This window comes from Aquarana catesbeiana, linkage group LG01, assembly GCF_042186555.1.
Source record: "Aquarana catesbeiana isolate 2022-GZ linkage group LG01, ASM4218655v1, whole genome shotgun sequence".
NCBI classification, from domain to species: Eukaryota; Metazoa; Chordata; class Amphibia; order Anura; family Ranidae; genus Aquarana; species Aquarana catesbeiana.
The window spans coordinates 5993254-6013847 of record NC_133324.1 but is presented as its reverse complement, the minus strand read 5'-3'; the positions used below and the strand labels follow the sequence as shown (position 1 = coordinate 6013847).

At 46.1% G+C, this 20594-nt stretch overlaps 2 protein-coding genes across 5 annotated transcripts in view; both read right to left on the bottom strand.

Moving 5' to 3' along the window:
* Positions 1-1473: 1473 nt before the first annotated feature.
* Positions 1474-11216, bottom strand: LOC141124146 (chymotrypsinogen A-like). Its single transcript, XM_073612220.1, has 7 exons — positions 11165-11216; positions 9185-9288; positions 7833-7912; positions 3793-3871; positions 3414-3594; positions 2418-2551; positions 1474-1686 (listed from the first exon to the last, which is right to left on the bottom strand). Exons 1-7 carry the CDS (start codon positions 11214-11216, stop codon positions 1525-1527), a joined length of 792 nt encoding a protein of 263 aa, XP_073468321.1. The 3' UTR covers positions 1474-1524.
* Positions 11217-19756: 8540 nt separating this feature from the next.
* Positions 19757-20594, bottom strand: part of LOC141129842 (chymotrypsinogen A-like) — a 68666-nt gene continuing 67828 nt past the window's right edge. For all 4 annotated transcript variants that reach the window (XM_073617904.1, XM_073617907.1, XM_073617913.1 and 1 more), the window contains one exon: positions 19757-19969. In XM_073617904.1, coding sequence (XP_073474005.1) covers positions 19808-19969 — 162 coding nt within the window. In that variant the 3' untranslated portion in view covers positions 19757-19807. The remainder of the gene's footprint in view (positions 19970-20594) is intronic.

The following is a 20594-nucleotide window of genomic DNA, read 5'->3' as shown; positions in this document are numbered from 1 at the left end:
GTATAGTGGAGAGGATGGTGGTGAACACAGCATTATGGTCAGACCATGGGATAGGGATTAGGTCAGCTGTGAGTAATTCTGGTAACATACCAATAGCTAAAAATATGTGATCGATAGGAGTAAATGTTTGATGAGGGTGTGAATAATGGGTGTGTCTTCGTTTCGTCTGATTGCTTTCTATGCAAGAATCAACTAAGTTATGTTTGGACGGGAGTTGGGAGAAGGACATTTTAGGTGGGTTTCAGGGTGGGGTGTATGGAGACTTGTCCAAAAATGGGAAGAGGACCTGATTGGAATCACCACGCATTATAATTTTTCGTGTTTTTAACTTTTAAACTAGATCTGATTCATACTGTGTGGTACATTTAAAGTCTCATTGGGTACCCATACAAGTGACGGTTCTATAAATGATACGTTACCAAAAGTATTGGGACACCTGCCCTTACACGCACATGAACTTTAATGGCACCCCAATCTTAGTTTGTAGGGTTCAATATTGAGTTGGCTCCGCCCTTTGCAGCTATAACAGCTTCAACTCTTCTGGGAAGGATGTCCACAATGTTTAGGAGGGTGTCTATGGGAATGTTTGACCATTCTTCCAGAAGAGTATTTGTGAGGTCATCCACTGATGTTGGATGAGAAGGCCCGGCTCGCAGTCTCTGCTCTATTTCATCCCAAACATGTTCTATCGGGTTGAGGTCAGGACTCTGTGCAGGCCAGTCAAGTTCCTCCACCCCAAACTCGCTCATCCGTGTCTTTATGGACCTTGATTTGTGCACTGGTGGGCAGTCATGTTGGAACAGGAAGGGACCATCCCCAAACTGTTCCCACAAAGTTGGGAGCATGAAATTGTCCAAAATTTCCTGACCGCAACCCAATAGAACACCTTTAGGATGAATTAGAGTGGAGACTGCGAGCCAGGCCTTCTCATTCCACATCAGTGCCTGATCTCACAAATGTTCTTCTGGAAGAATGGTCAAACATTCCCATAGACACCCTCCTAAACCTTGTGTACGGCCTTCCCAGAAGAGTTGAAGCTGTTATAGCTGCAAAGGATGGGCCAACTCAATATTGAACCCTACGGACTGAGACTGGGATGAATTATAGCAGGGACTGCGAGCTAGGCCTTCTCATCCAACATCAGTGCCTGACCTCACAAATGTTCTTCTGGAAGAATGGTCAAACATTCCCATAGACACACTCCTAAACCTTGTGGACGGCCTTCCCAGAAGAGTTGAAGCTATTATAGCTGCAAAGGGTGGACAACTCAATATTGAACCCTCCGGACTAAGACTGGGATGTCATTAAAGTTCATGTGTGTGTAAAGGCAGGTGTCCCAATACTTTTGGTAATATAGTGTAATTTTTTTTTTATCTACTTTGTGAACAAAAGGTTGGACTTGATGGACTTGTGTAACTTTTTTCAACCTCACCTACTATGTAACACATCTAGGCAAATGAATCCACAACAAAATAATGATTACAATGTATATTTATTGAGTATCATAAAAGGATTGGATGGTATTTAGTTAGCCGCAAGAGTCTGGTCCACCCAGGATCTGAGGGCGGTGACGCGGGCGTAGACGGCTGGGGTGGATGTAGAGCAGGAGGAGCTGCCCCAGGACACAATACCGGCCAGGGTCCAGGCTCCGTTCCTCTGGCACACAAGGGGTCCACCAGAGTCACCCTGAAATGAAAAGAAGAGACGTCACAGGAGAATCCCCTCACCATGAATATTGTTTCACTTTAAATAAGTTCTGCTGGTCTGAGCTGTGTGCCCCCTACAGTATATGTCCACCCATGAAGAATATTGATCTACTTACAGCTATGGCACAGAATTAATGATTAAACCAACCACCAGTGACTACCAGCCCTGGGATCATAGATAGAAGCAGAAAAAAAGGGTGATGCTTCCATCTGGAGACCTCAAAAGTTGAGAGAATGTAATAAGCTTAGTTGCATGAAGAGTAACAGAAATTGATCTTGATTTATTTTTTAGCAGTTTACAACTTTGGAAATTTGTTATAACACTAAATTTTTATAGAGCAACAAATTCCTAAAACGAGCTTTTCTGTGCCCGGAGAGTCTCTGGATCCTGAATTCTATATATACATATGGCACCGAGCTATGCCCCACCCTACAGAGCTAAGCTCCACCCCCATCATTCAATAGTCCCGTGCTAGGTCCTTAGATGGAAGTAGTTTCTCTAGATGTAAAAATAAAACAAAATTGGACAAAACCTATTATACATTCTTATTAACGCCTCTGGCAGGTTTCCTTTAGCAATAAGGTACACTGGTTTGTAGAAACACCAGCCTGATCCTTCGAGGAGCCGAACCACATGGGCTTAGGTTCCCTTAGCCATGGGTTCTGGTTCCCTAGCCGAGCAATGGTAGCTAGTAGCAAAAGTCATCTTACCATGCAGGAGGAGACACCGGAGGCACCGGCGCAGATCATGGTGTCCTTGATGTTGGTTCCCCAGTAGCTCTGGCAGTTGGCGGTGGTCAGGAGAGGAAGAGATGCCTGCTGAAGCCTGGATGGGGTGACTTGAACTGAACGTGAGAAAAGGGAGAATTAAAAAAATATGAGAAATGTGCAACAACCTTATCATCACAGCGGTTGAGCCCCCGACAACTTTACAACAAAATCATATCTAACTTCTATGATAGCTCAGACTAATACCTTCATTGCACTCTAGAGGAGCACAGTATGATCGTTACTGGGCTTATTCCTATACAAAAAGGCCAAAAAGTGTGAAGTCTACAACAAACAAGCAAGCCATCACAAAATAGGACATTTTACATAATGTGGAGTGTCTAACAATGTGCCGAAAAAACCTAAATCCTACAATGAAGGTTATAATACAGTGGTCACCTGACCACAAAGCTTCGTTCGCAAAGTCCTTCTGCTGGGTGGGTTGGTATTTCAGCTGAAAGATCCACCCATTGACTTGAATAGGCTGTGATTGGCTACTGATCGTCCAAACCCCTGCTCACACACAAATTGCAGCTGATTGGACAGCATATGGCTTCTACCTGGAGACACTGCCAATCAAGCCTAAGCAGGGTTGGGCAGGGGGCGTGTCATTCTGTGATGTCACAAGCTAACTACTGAACTACAGGCACACTGTGCCATGTTTAACATGGTCATTACGGAACAGGAAGCCCTTGAAATGGTAGAAGATTGGCACGATCACCAGGTATGTACAGTGCATGGATGGCTTGTGTATAAAAAGAAATAAAAATGTCTACTAAAGGAAACAAATAGTGTACTTATTTAGCTTTACATACACTTTAATATCTCATCTTTGCTTTTTTTTTTTAGCCAATTTTGGGTTCAGCGTACAACATATTTTCATCTCAAATGCACAAATGCATTATGTAATTTTTTTGGCAGAATATCTAATTCCCTTACCGGCAGCACTGGTGTATCCCCATCCGGTGGTGACACATCTTTCTCCTCCATTGAAGACATCAACGGTGGCAGCAAGACACACGGGGGAAATGCGGCTGGTGTAGGTGGCGGGAGTGGCCAGCTTGATCAGGGTGATGTCATTGATGATGGTCTGGGAGTTGTAATTGGGGTGTCTGAAGGCCTGAGAAAAGTTATGTTAGAATGAAATATCTGGAAATGTAGGTGAATCCAACCAGTCTTCATACAAAGACCCTGTAGATTTTCAATTTTATCCAATAGAGAAGATGATTGACTGTCTAACTTTATGGGAAAAGACAAACAGAGCAGTTACTGTCTATGGCTGATTATCTCTCTATATTGAAAAAAAAAAAACACTTACTCTGCCGACAGCAATTCTCTGGGTGGCCTCAGTCGTCAGGGATCGGTCATATGCACCCAGGACCACAGTGTGGGCAGTTCTGGATGGAAGAGAAAAATGGTCATTAGTTTCCATAAGGCTGATTTGATATTTCACATGTCACCTCTAATATTTAATCATACCAGAACATTTCCCAGCACTTTCTAGATTTATAGCTGAAAATCAACAAGGTTGCAAACCAGGTCTATAAACTAGAGGATCTGGGTGTAAATTTGGATAAATGTTTATATATTTAGGATGTACCTGGTCTATAAACCAGAGGCTCTGGATGGACAGTTGGATAAATGGTTCTATATTTAGGATGTGTCTGGTCTATAAACCAGAGGCTCTGAATGGACAGTTGGATAAATGGTTCTATATTTAGGATGTATCTGGTCTATAAACCAGAGGCTCTGGATGGACAGTTGGATAAATGGCTCTATATTTAGGATTAGGGATGAGCTTCGAGTTCGAGTCGAACTCATGTTCTACTCGAACATTGGCTGTTCGCAAGTTCGCCGAACAGCGAACAATTTGGGGTGTTCGCGGCAAATTCGAATGCCGCGGAACACCCTTTAAAAGTCTATGGGAGAAATCAAAAGTGCTAATTTTAAAGGCTTATATGCAAGTTATTGTCATAAAAAGTGTTTGGGGACCTGGGTCCTGCCCCAGGGGACATGGATCAATGCAAAAAAAAGTTTTAAAAACGGACGTTTTTTTAGGAGCAGTGATTTTATTAATGCTTAAAGTCAAACAATAAAAGTGTAATATCCCTTTAAATTTCGTACCTGGGGGGTGTCTATAGTATGCCTGTAAAGGGGCGCATGTTTCCCGTGTTTAGAACAGTCTGACAGCAAAATGACATTTTGAAGGAAAAAACTCATTTAAAACTACCGCGGCTATTGCATTGCCGACAATACACATAGAAGTTCATTGATAAAAACGGCATGGGAATTCCCCACAGGGCAACCCCGAACCAAAATTAAAAAAAAAAAATGATGTGGGGGTCCCCCTAAATTCCATACAAGGCCCTTCGGGTCTGGTATGGATATTAAGGGGAACCCCAGCCAAAATTTAAAAAAAAAATTGACGTGGGGTTCCCCCTAAATTCCATACCAGACCCTTCAGGTCTGGTATGGATTTTAAGGGGAACCCCGCGCCAAAAAAAAAAAAAAAAAACGGCGTGGGGTCCCCCTAAAAATCCATACCAGACCCTTATCCGAGCACGCAACCTGGCAGGCCGCAGGAAAAGAGGGGGGGACGAGAGTGCGGCCCCCCCCCCCTCCTGAACCGTACCAGGCCACATGCCCTCAACATTGGGAGGGTGCTTTGGGGTAGCCCCCCAAAGCACCTTGTCCCCATGTTGATGAAGACAAGGGCCTCATCCCCACAACCGTGGCCGGTGGTTGTGGGGGTCTGCGGGCGGGGGGCTTATCGGAATCTGGAAGCCCCCTTTACCAAGGGGACCCCCAGATCCCGGCCCCCCCCCTGTGTGAAATGGTAAGGGGTTACTTACCCCTACCATTTCACTAAAAAACTGTCAAAAATGTTAAAAATGACAAGAGACAGTTTTTGACAATTCCTTTATTTAAATGCTTCTTCTTTCTTCCTTCATCTTCTTCTTCTTCTGGTTCTTCTGGCTCTTCTGGTTCTTCCTCCGGCGTTCTCGTCCAGCATCTCCTCCGCGGCGTCTTCTATCTTCTTCTCCTCGGGCCGCTCCGCACCCATGGCATGAGGGGGGAGGCTCCCGCTCTTCTCTTCATCTTCTTCTTCATCTTCATCTTCTTCTTCATCTTCTTCTTCTTCTTCTTCTTCTCTTCTTCATCTCTTCTTCCTTCTTCATTTCTTCTGCGGGCCGCTCCGCATCCATGCATGGAGGGAGGCTCCCGCTGTGTGACGGCGTCTCTTCGTCTGACGGTTCTTAAATAACGGGGGGCGGGGCCATCCGGTGACCCCGCCCCCCCCTCTGACGCACGGTGAATTGACGGGACTTCCCTGTGACGTCACGGGGAATGCCACAGGGAAGTCCCGTCATGTCCCGTGCGTCAGAGGGGGGCGGGGTCACCGGGTGGCCCCGCCCCCCGTTATTTAAGAACCGTCAGACGAAGAGACGCCGTCACACAGCGGGAGCCTCCCTCCATGCATGGATGCGGAGCGGCCCGCAGAAGAAATGAAGAAGGAAGAAGAGATGAAGAAGAGAAGAAGAAGAAGAAGAAGAAGATGAAGAAGAAGATGAAGATGAAGAAGAAGATGAAGAGAAGAGCGGGAGCCTCCCCCCTCATGCCATGGGTGCGGAGCGGCCCGAGGAGAAGAAGATAGAAGACGCCGCGGAAGAGATGCTGGACGAGAACGCCGGAGGAAGAACCAGAAGAGCCAGAAGAACCAGAAGAAGAAGAAGATGAAGGAAGAAAGAAGAAGCATTTAAATAAAGGAATTGTCAAAAACTGTCTCTTGTCATTTTTAACATTTTTGACAGTTTTTTAGTGAAATGGTAGGGGTAAGTAACCCCTTACCATTTCACACAGGGGGGGGGCCGGGATCTGGGGGTCCCCTTGGTAAAGGGGGCTTCCAGATTCCGATAAGCCCCCCGCCCGCAGACCCCCACAACCACCGGCCACGGTTGTGAGGATGAGGCCCTTGTCTTCATCAACATGGGGACAAGGTGCTTTGGGGGGCTACCCCAAAGCACCCTCCCAATGTTGAGGGCATGTGGCCTGGTACGGTTCAGGAGGGGGGGGGGGCCGCACTCTCGTCCCCCCCTCTTTTCCTGCGGCCTGCCAGGTTGCGTGCTCGGATAAGGGTCTGGTATGGATTTTTAGGGGGACCCCACGCCGTTTTTTTTTTTTTTTTTTTGGCGCGGGGTTCCCCTTAAAATCCATACCAGACCTGAAGGGTCTGGTATGGAATTTAGGGGGAACCCCACGTCAATTTTTTTTTTAAATTTTGGCTGGGGTTCCCCTTAATATCCATACCAGACCTGAAGGGCCTTGTATGGAATTTAGGGGGACCCCCACATCATTTTTTTTTTTTAATTTTGGTTCGGGGTTGCCCTGTGGGGAATTCCCATGCCGTTTTTATCAATGAACTTCTATGTGTATTGTCGGCAATGCAATAGCCGCGGTAGTTTTAAATGAGTTTTTTCCTTCAAAATGTCATTTTGCTGTCAGACTGTTCTAAACACGGGAAACATGCGCCCCTTTACAGGCATACTATAGACACCCCCCAGGTATGAAATTTAAAGGGATATTACACTTTTATTGTTTGACTTTAAGCATTTTTAAAATCACTGCTCCTGAAAAAACGGCCGTTTTTAAAACTTTTTTTTGCATTGATCCATGTCCCCTGGGGCAGGACCCAGGTCCCCAAACACTTTTATTGACAATAACTTGCATATTAGCCTTTAAAATTAGCACTTTTGATTATTCATGTTCGTGTCCCATAGACTTTAACGGTGTTCGCGTGTTCGAACGAATTTTTTTCCTGTTCGCATGTTCTGGTGCGAACCGAACAGGGGGGTGTTCGGCTCATCCCTATTTAGGATGTATCCGGTCTATAAACCAGAGGCTCTGAATGGACAGTTGGATAAATGGTTCTATATTTAGGATGTATCTGGTCTATAAACCAGAGGCTCTGAATGGACAGTTGGATAAATGGTTCTATATTTAGGATGTATCTGGTCTATAAACCAGAGGCTCTGGATGGACAGTTGGATAAATGGCTCTATATTTAGGATGTATCCGGTCTATAAACCAGAGGCTCTGAATGGACAGTTGGATAAATGGTTCTATATTTAGGATGTATCTGGTCTATAAACCAGAGGCTCTGGATGGACAGTTGGATAAATGGCTCTATATTTAGGATGTACCTGGTCTATAAACCAGAGGCTCTGGATGGACAGTTGGATAAATGGTTCTTTATGATGTATCCGGTCTATAAAACAGAGGCTCTGGATGGACAGACTGGCAATAAATCATTGCAGTGAACGCTGACTTTGCAGTAAAATGTTATCATATAAGACTCACGTGACTCCGCAGTGGGCAGCAGTGACAACCCAGAGATTGTTGATCAGAGAACCACCACAGAAGTGGGATCTAGAGCTGGTCTGTAGAGTAAGAAGAATCGTCAGATCATTGCTTTATTTACAGATCATTTTACTTATTCTATGAAACTCCTCTTTCCCATATACATTACATGAATGCTATTTTGGAATTATGTTAGGCTTACAATAAAGAAACATAGTCAGGGTCATGACATATTACATATATTATGTCATGGGCCCGGGCTGGCTATAGGGTGTTCAAAAAAATCGAGCTTAACTAATAGGATCTGTGAGAGGTTTTCAAGCTCCTTTGGGAGGCTTAGCTTAATTTTCCCTCTCTGTTTGTATGTCTTCTTTCAGACTTGAAGATCACAACGTGATGCTGCACGATGCATGTAAAGCATGAGCACTATAGGTGATGGCACAAGTCAAATTTAACACCTTTTAAATATTGCTGGACTTTTTATTAGCTAAAACATGCCTGTGGGTAATTATGAGCTGCTATGGCATTCTTAGCCTTCATATTACCCGTCAGCAAGGCTTATTTTAATCCTGATTGCTGCAGTACATTTAACACACCTACACATAGCAGGCAGAAGGTGGAAAACTTGCATAGATTATAGCTCTGTGTTTGGACACAACATGCTGTGCCTGTGCAAAGATTCCTGCATGCGGCAATTTAAGTGTATTTTAAAGGGTGCAGTAATGGGCTCCCACCTGGTCCACCTGCACCTGATAATTGCATCAAAACCCATCAGTAAGGCCTGTTTTAAACCTGAGCAGGGCAGCTCATTTAATGTGCCTACACAGATTGAAAACTGGTATATATATATATGTATGTCTCTGCTCTGTGCTTGGATGTACTATGTTGTTTTATAGGGTGCAGTAATGGGCACCCACCATGTCCACAATATCATTGCATTAAAAATAACACTTTAAAAACTCTTGGTCTTTTGTTTACAGTGCAGAAGTCTGAAGGAAGTCTAAAGATCCCTGTAGCCAATGCACAATGTACCCTGTCAACATCTTTGCCATGTCAGTATATGTAGGGAAAAGCCATTAGACCTGGGAACACTAAAATAATGCTGTAAAATAGACTGTTGTACATGGGAAAGGCTCAGACTTTCTTCAGAGGGCAGCTGACTGGCATGTGAAAATGTGAAAACGAATTACGTCACCATATGTGACTTCCTAAAATCTCTAGTTTCTCTAAAATATAGGGTGTTGGACAAGAAGAGTAACAAGGAATATGGGCAAAACTCTTTCAAGTTCCTCTCTCACATTGTAATATAATGTTCAGGACCGGAATACGAAGGAAGAAATGTTTGGTCTTACCTGCAGAGACACCTGCCAGGGCCAAGATCCAGAGACAGCATTCTCACCATTCACAATCCTAGCATAGCCGGAGATAATGGGCTTGATTGCGGGAACACCGCAGCCTGGGGAAAACATAAATATTAACTGTTAGTAAATTTATACTGACACAATGTCATATTCCAACATATTTATGCTTATGGATGATGTTATTAATTGTGGATTTTAACTTTTTTTAATTACTTTTAGCTCTATAACCCTACAGAAAATAGATGGGCCCAAAAATCTCAGAAATTCCATACCTTCTTTAGTTTCATATAAAGTAAAAATGAACTCCCCTCACAGTTTATTGTTTGCTTCCCATGTCCTGTTGGGGAGAATTCTCTATGGTTTTGGTTCTAGAGATTTAACAGGGAGTTAGAGTTTCCGCTCACTTACTAAAAAGCGAGGGGAACTGCCCTATTAGAAAGTTGTCTTTGAAGAAGAGGTCCCCATTGAAAGGTTTACCCTCAACCCTTGTTCTGGTGACAACTGGTGGATTTCCCATCTCTATATGTCTTGGTGACAATGGAAAGGGAGAATCTCCCCAATGGGGACACAGATGTTGCAATTTTTATGTCAAATGGTATTTTTTTCAAACTCAATTTTTTTTAGGAAAAGATACACCTTAATGAATTTCAATGCACGAAAACACAATATAATACACAATTGCTTGGTAATATATAAACGATGATGTTACACCGAGTAAATAGATACCTAACATGTCATGCTTTAAAATTGCAAACGCTTGCGGAATGGCGAAAAATTACAGTATTTAAAAATCTCTATAGGCGACTCTTTAAAAGCTTTTACAGGTTACCAGTTTAGAGTTGCACAGGAGGTCTGGTGTTAGAATTATCGCTCTGGCTACAACGTTTCCGGCAATACCTCACATGTGTGGTGCGAACACTTCACACTGCATCAAGCAAGATCGCGAGATCGGTTTGATCAGATGCTTTCAAGAGCCAGTAACAGCCTGTTCACATTGGACCAAAGCCAGAAGTGACTAAATAGAAGCTGAAGCTTCTATTTATGAAGTTGAAGCTTCTGGTTTCTTAGACCCGTGGTCTCCAAACTGTGGCCTGTGGGCCAGATGCAGCCCTTTGTTTGCCTTTAACCGGCCCCTGGGTCACATTTCCTCCCTTTGAAGGCACTTTTCCTCCCACTGACACCAATACTGGGGCATCATTTCCCCAATGGAACACTATTCTTCTCAATGACTCCAATGATGGGGCAGCATTCCTTCCCACTGACATCAAGGATGAGGCACAATTCCTCCCACTGACACCAACCATAGGGCGCTATTCCTCCCACTGATGCCAACCATGGGACACTATTCCGCCCACTGACATTAAAGAAGGGGCACTGTTCCTCCTACTGATGTCAAAGAAGGGACACTATTCCTTCCATAGATACCAATGATGGGGCACTATTCATTTCAATGACACCAATGATGGGGCACTATTCCTCCACTAATATCAATGATGGGGGGATATTTCTCCTCCCACCATCGCTAGGGTATTTTCTACTCCCACTTAACACAGTCCAGCCCCCCTAAAGTCTAAAGGACAGTAAACTGGCCCTGTGTTTAGAAGGTTTGGAGACCCCTGTCTTAGACCATAGAGATGATCAGGGAAGTTCTGGGCCTTGGTTATCTAAATAGTAAGCCATTGGACGAGAAAGCCTGGGAAGGTGGCTGAAGGCTGCGTTGGGGGAGACCCCTTATTTTGCCAAAAGAGTAGTTGATGGTTCACTGAGCTAGTGAGTCAGCCAACAGTAAGTGAATTTAAATGTGCTTGGGACAAATTCGATGTATAAAAAATGGGTAAAAAAAATTAAAAAATAGAAAGGGATAGACTTGATGGAGCTGGTCATTTTGGACTGGTCATGTCACTTGCTATTTTCCTGCTATCACTACCCTAAAACACAAGACAAATATACAGGAGGAATGTCAGTACTCACCATAAGCTCCACTAAGGAGGGCTAGGCAGGAAAGGAACCACAGCATTGCCATTCTGCTTCAACTCAAGTTCGGCAAAGAATGGACAGGATTGTCTGGTTTATATACACCCAATCCACCAATCAGGTGAGAGCTCGTCTGAGATAAGGACAATTTTAGCTCCTTACATCAGGTCACCTTGATCAAACTATACTATTTTTCCTTACTTTGGCCTTGAGTTGTAAGGTAACAGGTGTCAGAGGAGCCACCATTTGGCAAGGCTCCCACGGAATATTTATTTAATGCTATATGAAATTATTCATTCAACATATTGATAGGTCATTTCCTATACATTACAAAAAAAAAAAAGTTTTATAAGGGGATTACAAAAATGCATATTTTAGATTACAAAAAAATAAGAATCTCATTTCTGGAACTGTGGTTTATTAAATTTTATGAATTCAACACTAGAGTTGGGCAAACGGTTCGGGCAGAGCAAAAGTTTGGCCCGAACATCGCCTGTTCACCCGTCTGGCAAACACCTGAATTTGCAGGGCGCTCAGTGGGGTGTTTGCTGCACAGTGCATTCTAAGCCCTGATTGGGCAAAGCTTTACCCAATCAGGGCACAGTGAATAGCTGGTTGTTAAGTGTGGGGCCAGAAAGCCATCTGTCGGATGAGTAATCAGCTGTCAACGGGCTTCCCTGCTGACAGCTGAATGAAAAAACAAGCATTGCCGGCAATTGAAAAAAAGTGAAAAAATCAGGTCTGGTATGAATTTTAAGGGGAACCCCATGCCATTAAAAAAAAGGGGGGATGGGGCCCCCCATAACATAAATATCAGACCCTGCCATGCAACTTGGCAGGCCAGGGAAGGGGGGGGGGAAACACCCCCTCCCCTCCTGAACCATACCAGGCCACATGGCCTCAACATGGGAGGGTGCTTTGGGGTGGGGGGCTCTGCCCCCCCAAAGCACCTTGTCCCTTTGTTGATGAGGACAAGGGCCTCTTCCCCACAACCCTGGCTGTTGGTTGTGAGGGGTCTGTGGGTGGGGGGCATATCAGAATCTGGAAGCCCCCTTTGACAAGGGGGCCCCCAGATCCCACCCTCCTATGTTAATGAGTAGGGGTAGATTGTACTCCTACTCATTCACCCAAAAAAGTGTCAAAAATAAATAAAACACTACATGGGTTTTTGACAAGTCCTTTATTAAAAAGAAAAAAAAGTCCCCCGATGTGGAATAGTTGTCAATCATGAAGCTTGCCGCACTAGCAGACCCGAAAAAAAACCCTCTGCATTTATCGAAGGCTGACCGGCGAATGCCTACTCCGCCAAGTGACAGTTCCTAAACAGGTAAAGGGCGAGGCCACCTGATGACGTCAGACGTTGGCCCTGCCCCTTTGTGACATCACTGACCAGTGCATGCTGGGTCAGTGATATCATAGGGTGGCCCCGCCCCTTTCCCATTTAAGAACCGTCATCAGATGGGCGTCATGATTGGATGGATCTACATCTGGGGACATTGTTTTTTTAATGGCTTTTTTGTCTTGTCAAAAATCCATGTAGTGTTTTCATTTTTTTTTAGGAAAGCCACATGGGGGAGGGCAGGATCTGGGGGCCCCCTTGTTGAGGGCATGTGGCCTGGTATGGTTCAGGAAGGGAGGCACTTTGCTTATCCCCCCCCCCCTTTTCTGGCCTGCCAGGCTGCATGCTCGGATAAGGATCTGGTATGGCTTTTTGGGGGGCCCCATGCTGTTTTTTATTTTCTGTGACAGCTGTTATATAGGCAAGGGCGGGACCACCCGGTGATGTAACGGAGTGACCCCGCCCCCTTCTGACATCATGTGACGTCATGTGATGTCAGGTGGGGGCGGGGTCATCCGTCTATATAAGAGCTGTCACAGCCAAAAGATAGCAGTCGGCGGGAGGCCTCCCATGCAGGCGGAGTTTTTTCGTGTTTTTTTTTTTCTAGCTTTCGGGTCCATGGGGGCGGCGTGATTGAAGATGGATGGACATTGCGAGACACTTTTCTTTTCTCTTTTTTAATAAAGGAAGTGTCAAAAACTCCCTATTGTGGTTTTTACTTTTTGACACTTTTTTTGGTGAATGGGTAGGGGTACAATTTACGCTTACCCATTCACATAGGGGGGTGGCCGGGATCTGAGGGCCTCCTTGTGAGGGTTTTGGGGATGAGACCCAGTCCCCAACAACATGGAGATGAGGCCCTTGTCCCCATGTTGAGGGCAAGTGACCTGGTATGGTTCAGGAGGGGGGGCTCACTCGTCCCTCCCATTTCCTGGCCTGCCAAGCTGCATGCTCGGATAAGGGTCAGGTATTAATTTTGGGGGGACCCCACACCAATTTTTTTAAAGAGTTTTTGGCATGGAGTTCCCCTTAAAACCTATGCCAGACCCAAAGGGCCTGGTATGGATTTTGGGGGGACCCCACGCTGTTTTTTTTTTCTTATTTTGGCATGGAGTTCTCCTTAAAACCCATACCAAACCCGAAGGGTCTGGTATGGACTGGGGGGGGACCCACAATACATTACAACTGGCAATACATTACAGCCGCAAGCAAGTTTAAATGACATTTTTTCCTTTGGAAATGCAATTTTGCTGCGGCACTGTTCTACACATAGCACAGATGCGCCACTTTAGAGGCAGACTAAGGGGATCCCCCAGGCACGATATTTAAAGAAATATTTCATTTTTATTGTTTCAATTTAAGCATTATAAAAATCACTGCTCCCGAAAAAAACGGTTGTTTTAAAAACTTTTTTTTGCATTGATCCTTGTCCCCTGGGGCAGGACCCGGGTCCCCAAACACTTTTATATGGCAATAACTTGCATATAAGCCTTTAAAATGAGCACTTTTGATTCTTCATGTTCGCGTCCCATAGACTTTAATAGGGTTCGCAGAAATTTTTTGCCTGTTCGCGGAAGTTCTAGTATGAACCGAACCGGGGGGTGTTCGGCCCATCCCTACCCCACACCGTTTTTTTCATTTTTTTAACATTTTTTTCATTTTAGATACTATCAATGCAAAACTTTTTTTTGTTAAACGATCATTTTTAAAGGAACAGCGATTTTAATGATGCTTAAAGTGAAATACGTGAAAACGTTCTTTAACCAGTTAAGGACAGGAAGGATTTGCCCCCTTAGGCCCCTTTCACACTGGGGCGGTTTGCAGGCGTTATTGCGCTAAAAATACCGCCTGAAAACCGCCCCTAAACAGCATCCACTGTTTGTTCAGTGTGAAAGCCCGAGGGCTTTCACACTGAAGCGGTGCGGTGGCAGGACGGTAGAAAAAGTCCTGCGAGCCGCTCCTACACCGCTCCTGCCCATTGAAATCAATGGGACAGCGCGGCTATACCGCAGTAATATGGCCGCGCTGTACAAGCGGGTTTAACCCTTTTTCGGCCGCCAGCGGGGGTTAAAACCGCACCGCTAGCGGCCGAATACAGCCGCAAAAACGACGGTAAAACAGCGCTAAAAATAGAGCTGTTTTACCGCCGACGCCCCCACCGCCCCAGTGTGAAAGGGGCCTAAATGACCAGGACATTTTTTATTTATTTATATATATATATATATTGTGAAAGATAATGTTATGCCGAGTAAATTGATACCCAACATGTAATGCCGCGTACACACGAGCGGACTTTTCGACAGACTAGGTCCGACGGTCTCTCCGACAGACTAGCGTAGGTCCGCCGGACTTTCAAAACGAACGGACTTGCCTACACACGATCACATCAAAGTCCGACGGATTCGTACGTGATGACGTACGACCGGACTAAAATAAGGAAGTTGATAGCCAGTAGCCAATAGCTGCCCTAGCGTCGTTTTTTGTCTGTCGGACTAGCATACAGACGAGCGGATTTTTCGACCGGACTCGAGTCCGTCTGAAAGATTTGAAACATGTTTTATTTCCAGGTCCGTCGGACTTTTGGGGAAAAAAAAGTCCGCCCGAGCCCACACACGATCGAATTGTCCGACAAAGTCCTGTCCGCCGGACCAAGTCTGCCGGAAAGTCCGCTCATGTGTACGCGGCATAAGGTTCAAAATTGCGCCCGCTCCTGGAATGGCGACAAAATTTTACCTTTAAAATCTCCATAGGCGACGTTTAAAAATTTCTACTGGTTACCAGTTTGAGTTACAGAGGAGGTCTAGGGCTAGAATTATTGCTCTCGCTCTAACGATCGCGGCGATATCTCACATGTGTGGTCTGAACACCTTTTTCATATGCGGGCGCTACTCACGTATGCGTTCACTTCTGCGTGCGAGCTCGGCGGAACGGGGCACTTTAATTTTTTTTCTTATTTATTTTACTTTTTCTCTTTCATTTCTTTTTTGTTTTGACACTGTCCTTTTTATTTTGACACTGCCCTCCAATGCTATGGAGCCGAGTGGGAGGCCATCTTCCCCTCACTCGGCATCCAGACGAGGAGAGCGGATGCGGTTGTCTCCAACGCCACCGACGGCTCCATGAAGCGGGAGGAGGGGGGCGAATCCGCCCTCAGAGACCACTTTTATCTGAAAGCGGACCACCGGGGATATGGGGGTTATGGCTGCTATCTGCTGCGATAACAACGATATCCTTTGTCAAACTGCCGACGTAGAATGGCGGCGGGCGGTCCGTAGATAGTTAAAAATGGTAATTTTATAAAAAAATTATTTGCTTGATACTCTTTTTATGGCCAATAATTTGCATGTAAGCCTTCAAAAAAGGGAGTCCCGGAGTCAAAAGAAGAAAAGGAATGGGCGGAGGGACGGCATGACATGGCTGGACATAGGACAGGCAAGGGGTTATGCAGATAGTTGTCCCCTTTAAGGAAAGGGGGGTGGTCTAGAGCCGGGAGGCATTCTGAAGGAATAGGTGGAGGAGAGGGAGGAAGTGACGTCAGTCGAGAACGGAGGGGAAGAAGATTCCCACCCACCCTCCCGATGTTTCGTCTGTATTTCAGGCCCGGCAGTGGTGGGTCTTTGGAGGAAGAGAAGATGGCTGGTATATATATAACATGGTTGGGACCATCTGTGGTATGGGGTTCTCAGGTACCTTCCGGTTAACCAGGAAGGGGTAAGAGGTACATGGGTACCGTCTCTGAGTCGGTGGCTCGTGACTGGAGGCCTAAGGTTCAAAAGAAGTTGGTCCCAGTGACCAAGTTGTGTGTTGTCGCCCTCGAAGACCCCCAAAGTATATAGAGAAGATGGCTGGTATATATACTTAACATGGTTGGGACCATCTGTGGTATGGGGTTCTCAGGTACCTTCCGGTTAACCAGGAAGGGGTAAAAGGTACATGGGTACCGTCTCTGAGTCGGTGGCTCGTGACTGGAGGCCTAAGGTTCAAAATAAGTTGGTCGCAGTGACCAAGTTGTGTGTTGTCGCCCTCGAAGACCCCCAAAGTATATAGAGAAGATGGCTGGTATATATACTTAACATGGTTGGGACCATCTGTGGTATGGGGTTCTCAGGTACCTTCCGGTTAACCAGGAAGGGGTAAAAGGTACATGGGTACCGTGTCTGAGTCGGTGGCTCGCGACTGGAGGCCTAAGGTTCAAAATAAGTTGGTCGCAGTGACCAAGTTGTGTGTTGTCGCCCTCGAAGACCCCCAAAGTATATAGAGAAGATGGCTGGTATATATACTTAACATGGTTGGGACCATCTGTGGTATGGGGTTCTCAGGTACCTTCCGGTTAACCAGGAAGAGGTAAAAGGTACATGGGTACCGTGTCTGAGTCGGTGGCTCGCGACTGGAGGCCTAAGGTTCAAAAGAAGTTGGTCGCAGTGACCAAGTTGTGTGTTGTTGTCCTCGAAGACCCCCAAAGTATGTAGAGAAGTTTGGTTGATGGTTAATTAAAAAATTTTATTTATTTAAATTACGTTAATTGTTAATAAACTTTAATAGAGTTTTGCGGCTCGGGGGGACAAACTTTTCCCCTGTTTGGGAGTTCTGGTGCGAACCCAACTGGGTGGGGGGTGGGGAGATGTTCGGCCTATCACTATACAAGACATATCCTGACCTTTTCATTCTTCAAGCTCTTCATTACCCTTTACAGAAAGGTGTTCATAAAACTTCATGGGCCCTTATAATAATTGGTTTAGGTGCACATCGGTTCCTATTACACTCACCGGCCACTTCATTAGGTACACCTGTTCAATCGCTCGGTAACACAAATTGCTAATCAGCCAATCACACGGCAGCAACTTAAAGCATTTAGGCATCTAGACATGGTGAAGACGACTTGCTGAAGTTCAAACCGAGCATCAGAATGGGGGAGAAAGGGGATTTAAGTGACTTTGAACATGGCATGGTTGTTGGCGGCAGATGGGCTGGGATTTTCACGCCACAACCATCTCTCGGGTTTACAGAGAATGGGGGGGGGGAGAAAATATCCAGTGAGCGGCAGTTGGGTGGAGGAAAATGCCTTTTTGAGGTCAGAGGAGAATGAGGAGACCGGTTTGAGATGATAGGAAGGCAACAGTAACTCAAATAACCACTCGTTATACCCAAGGTATGCAGAATACCATCTCTGACTGCACAACACATCCAACCTTGAAGCAGATGGGCTACAGTAGCAGAAGACCACAGCGGGAGCCACTCCTGTCAGCTAAGAACAGGAAACTGAGGCTACAATTGGCACAGGGTCACCAATCTTGGACAACAGAAGATTGGAAAAACGTTGGCTGGTCTGATGGGTATGGATTTCAGCTGCGACAATCAGATGGTGGGGTCAGAATTTGGCGCATGGATCCATCCTGCCTTGTATCACCGGTTCAGGCTGGTGGTGGGGGTGTAATGGTGTGAGGGATGGGGTATCACCGGTTCAGGCTGGTGGTGGGGGTGTAATGGTGTGAGGGATGGGGTATCACCGGTTCAGGCTGGTGGTGGGGGTGTAATGGTGTGAGGGATGGGGTATCACCGGTTCAGGCTGGTGGTGGGGGTGTAATGGTGTGGGGGATGGGATATCACTGGTTCAGGCTGGTGGTGGGGGTGTAATGGTGTGGGGGATGGGATATCACTGGTTCAGGCTGGTGGTGGGGGTGTAATGGTGTGGGGGATGGGATATCACCGGTTCAGGCTGGTGGTGGAGGTGTAATGGTGTGGAGGATGGGGTATCACTGGTTCAGGCTGGTGGTGGGGGTGTAATGGTGTGGGGGGTGGGATATCACCGGTTCAGGCTGGTGGTGGGGGTGTAATGGTGTGGGGGATGGGATATCACTGGTTCAGGCTGGTGGTGGGGGTTTAATGGTGCGGGGGATGGGATATCACCAGTTCAGGCTGGTGATGGAGGTGTAATGGTGTGGGGGATGGGTATCACCGGTTCAGGCTGGTGGTGGAGGTGTAATGGTGTGGGGGATGGGGTATCACCGGTTCAGGCTGGTGGTGGGGGTGTAATGGTGTGGGGGGATGGGATATCACCGGTTCAGGCTGGTGGTGGGGGTGTAATGGTGTGGGGGATGGGGTATCACCGGTTCAGGCTGGTGGTGGAGGTGTAATGGTGTGGGGGATGGTGTATCACCGGTTCAGGCTGGTGGTGGGGGTGTAATGGTGTGGGGGGATGGGATATCACCGGTTCAGGCTGGTGGTGGGGGTGTAATGGTGTGGGGGATGGGGTACCTGAGTATTGTTGCTGACCATGTCCATCCCTTTATGACTACAGTGTCCCCATCTTCTGATGGCTCCTTCCAGCAGGATAATGCACCATGTCACAAAGCTCCAATCATCTCACCACTGGACAATGAGGTCCCTGTACTCCAATGGCCTCCACACTCACCACATCTCATCCAATAGAGCACCTTTGGGATTTAGTGGAATGGGAGATTGGCATCATGGATGTGCAGCCGACAAACCTACAGCAACTGTGTGATGTTATCATGTCACTATGAAGCAAAATCTCTGAGGAACATTTCCAACACCTTGTTGTATCTATGCCACCAAGAATGAAGGCAAAAGTGGGTCCAACCCGCTACTAGCAAGGGGGGCCTAATAAAGGGGGTCCAACCCACTACTACCAAGGGGAGCCTAATAAAGGGGGTCCAACCCACTACTAGCAAGGGGGGCCTAATAAAGGGGGTCCAACCCACTACTACCAAGGGGAGCCTAATAAAGGGGGTCCAACCCACTACTAGCAAGGGGGGCCTAATAAAGGGGGTTCAATCCGATAAGTAGCAAGGGGGACACAAAGCAAGGTCCATAAAGACATGGATGAAGGAGTTTGGGGTGGAAGAACTTGATTGACCTGCAAAGAGTCCTGACCTCAACCCGCACACCATTGGAATGAATTAGAGCGGAAATTGCGAGCCAGGCCTTCATGTCCAACATCAGTGCCTGACCTCACAAATGCTCTTCTGGAAGAATGGTCAAACATTCCCATAGACACCCTCCTAAACCTTGTGGATGACCTTCCCAGAAGAGTTGAAGCTGTTATAGCTGCAAAAGGTGGACCAACTCAATATTGAACCCTACAGACGAAGATTGGGATGCCATTAAAGTTCATATGTGTGTGTGTGTGTGTGTGTAAAGGCAGGCGGCCCAATACTTTTGGTACTATAGAGTATATATTTTTTTATCTACTTTGTCAACACATCTAGGCAAATGAATCCAGAACAAAATAATGATTACAATGTATATTTATTAAGTATCATAAAAGGATTGGATGGTATTTAGTTAGCCGCAAGAGTCTGGTCCACCCAGGATCTGAGGGCGGTGACGCGGGCGTAGACGGCTGGGGTGGATGTAGAGCAGGAGGAGCTGCCCCAGGACACAATACCGGCCAGGGTCCAAGCTCCGTTCCTCTGGCACACAAGGGGTCCACCAGAGTCACCCTGAAATGAAAAGAAGAGACGTCACAGGAGAATCCCCTCGCCATGAATATTGTTTTACTTTAAATAGGTTCTGTTGGTCTGAGCTGTGTGCCCCCTACAGTATATGTCCACCCATGAAGTGTATTGATCTACAGCTATGGCACAGAATTAACGATTACGGTAAATCAGCCACCGGTGACTACCAGTCCTGGGTTCATACATGGAAGCAGAAAACAGGGTGATGCTTTCAGCTGGAGACCTCAAAATTTCAGAGAATGTACTAGGCTTAGCTACATGAAGCGTAACAGAAATTTAACTTTGTAAATTTGTTATAATACTAAATTTTTATAGAGCAAGAAGTTCCTAAAAGGAGCTTTTCTGTGCCTGGAGAGTCTCTGCATCCTGAATTCTATATATACATATGGCACCAAGCTATGCCCCACCCTACAGAGCTAAGCTCCACCCCCATCATTCAATAGTCCTGTGCTTAGTCCCTAGATGGAAGTGGATTCTCTAGATTCTCACTAGCGTCTCTAGCAGGTTTCCTTTAGCAATAACGTATACTGGTTTGTAGAAACACCAGCCTGATCCTTCGAGGAGCTGAACCACATGGGCTTGGGATCCCTTAGCCATGGGTTCTGGTTCC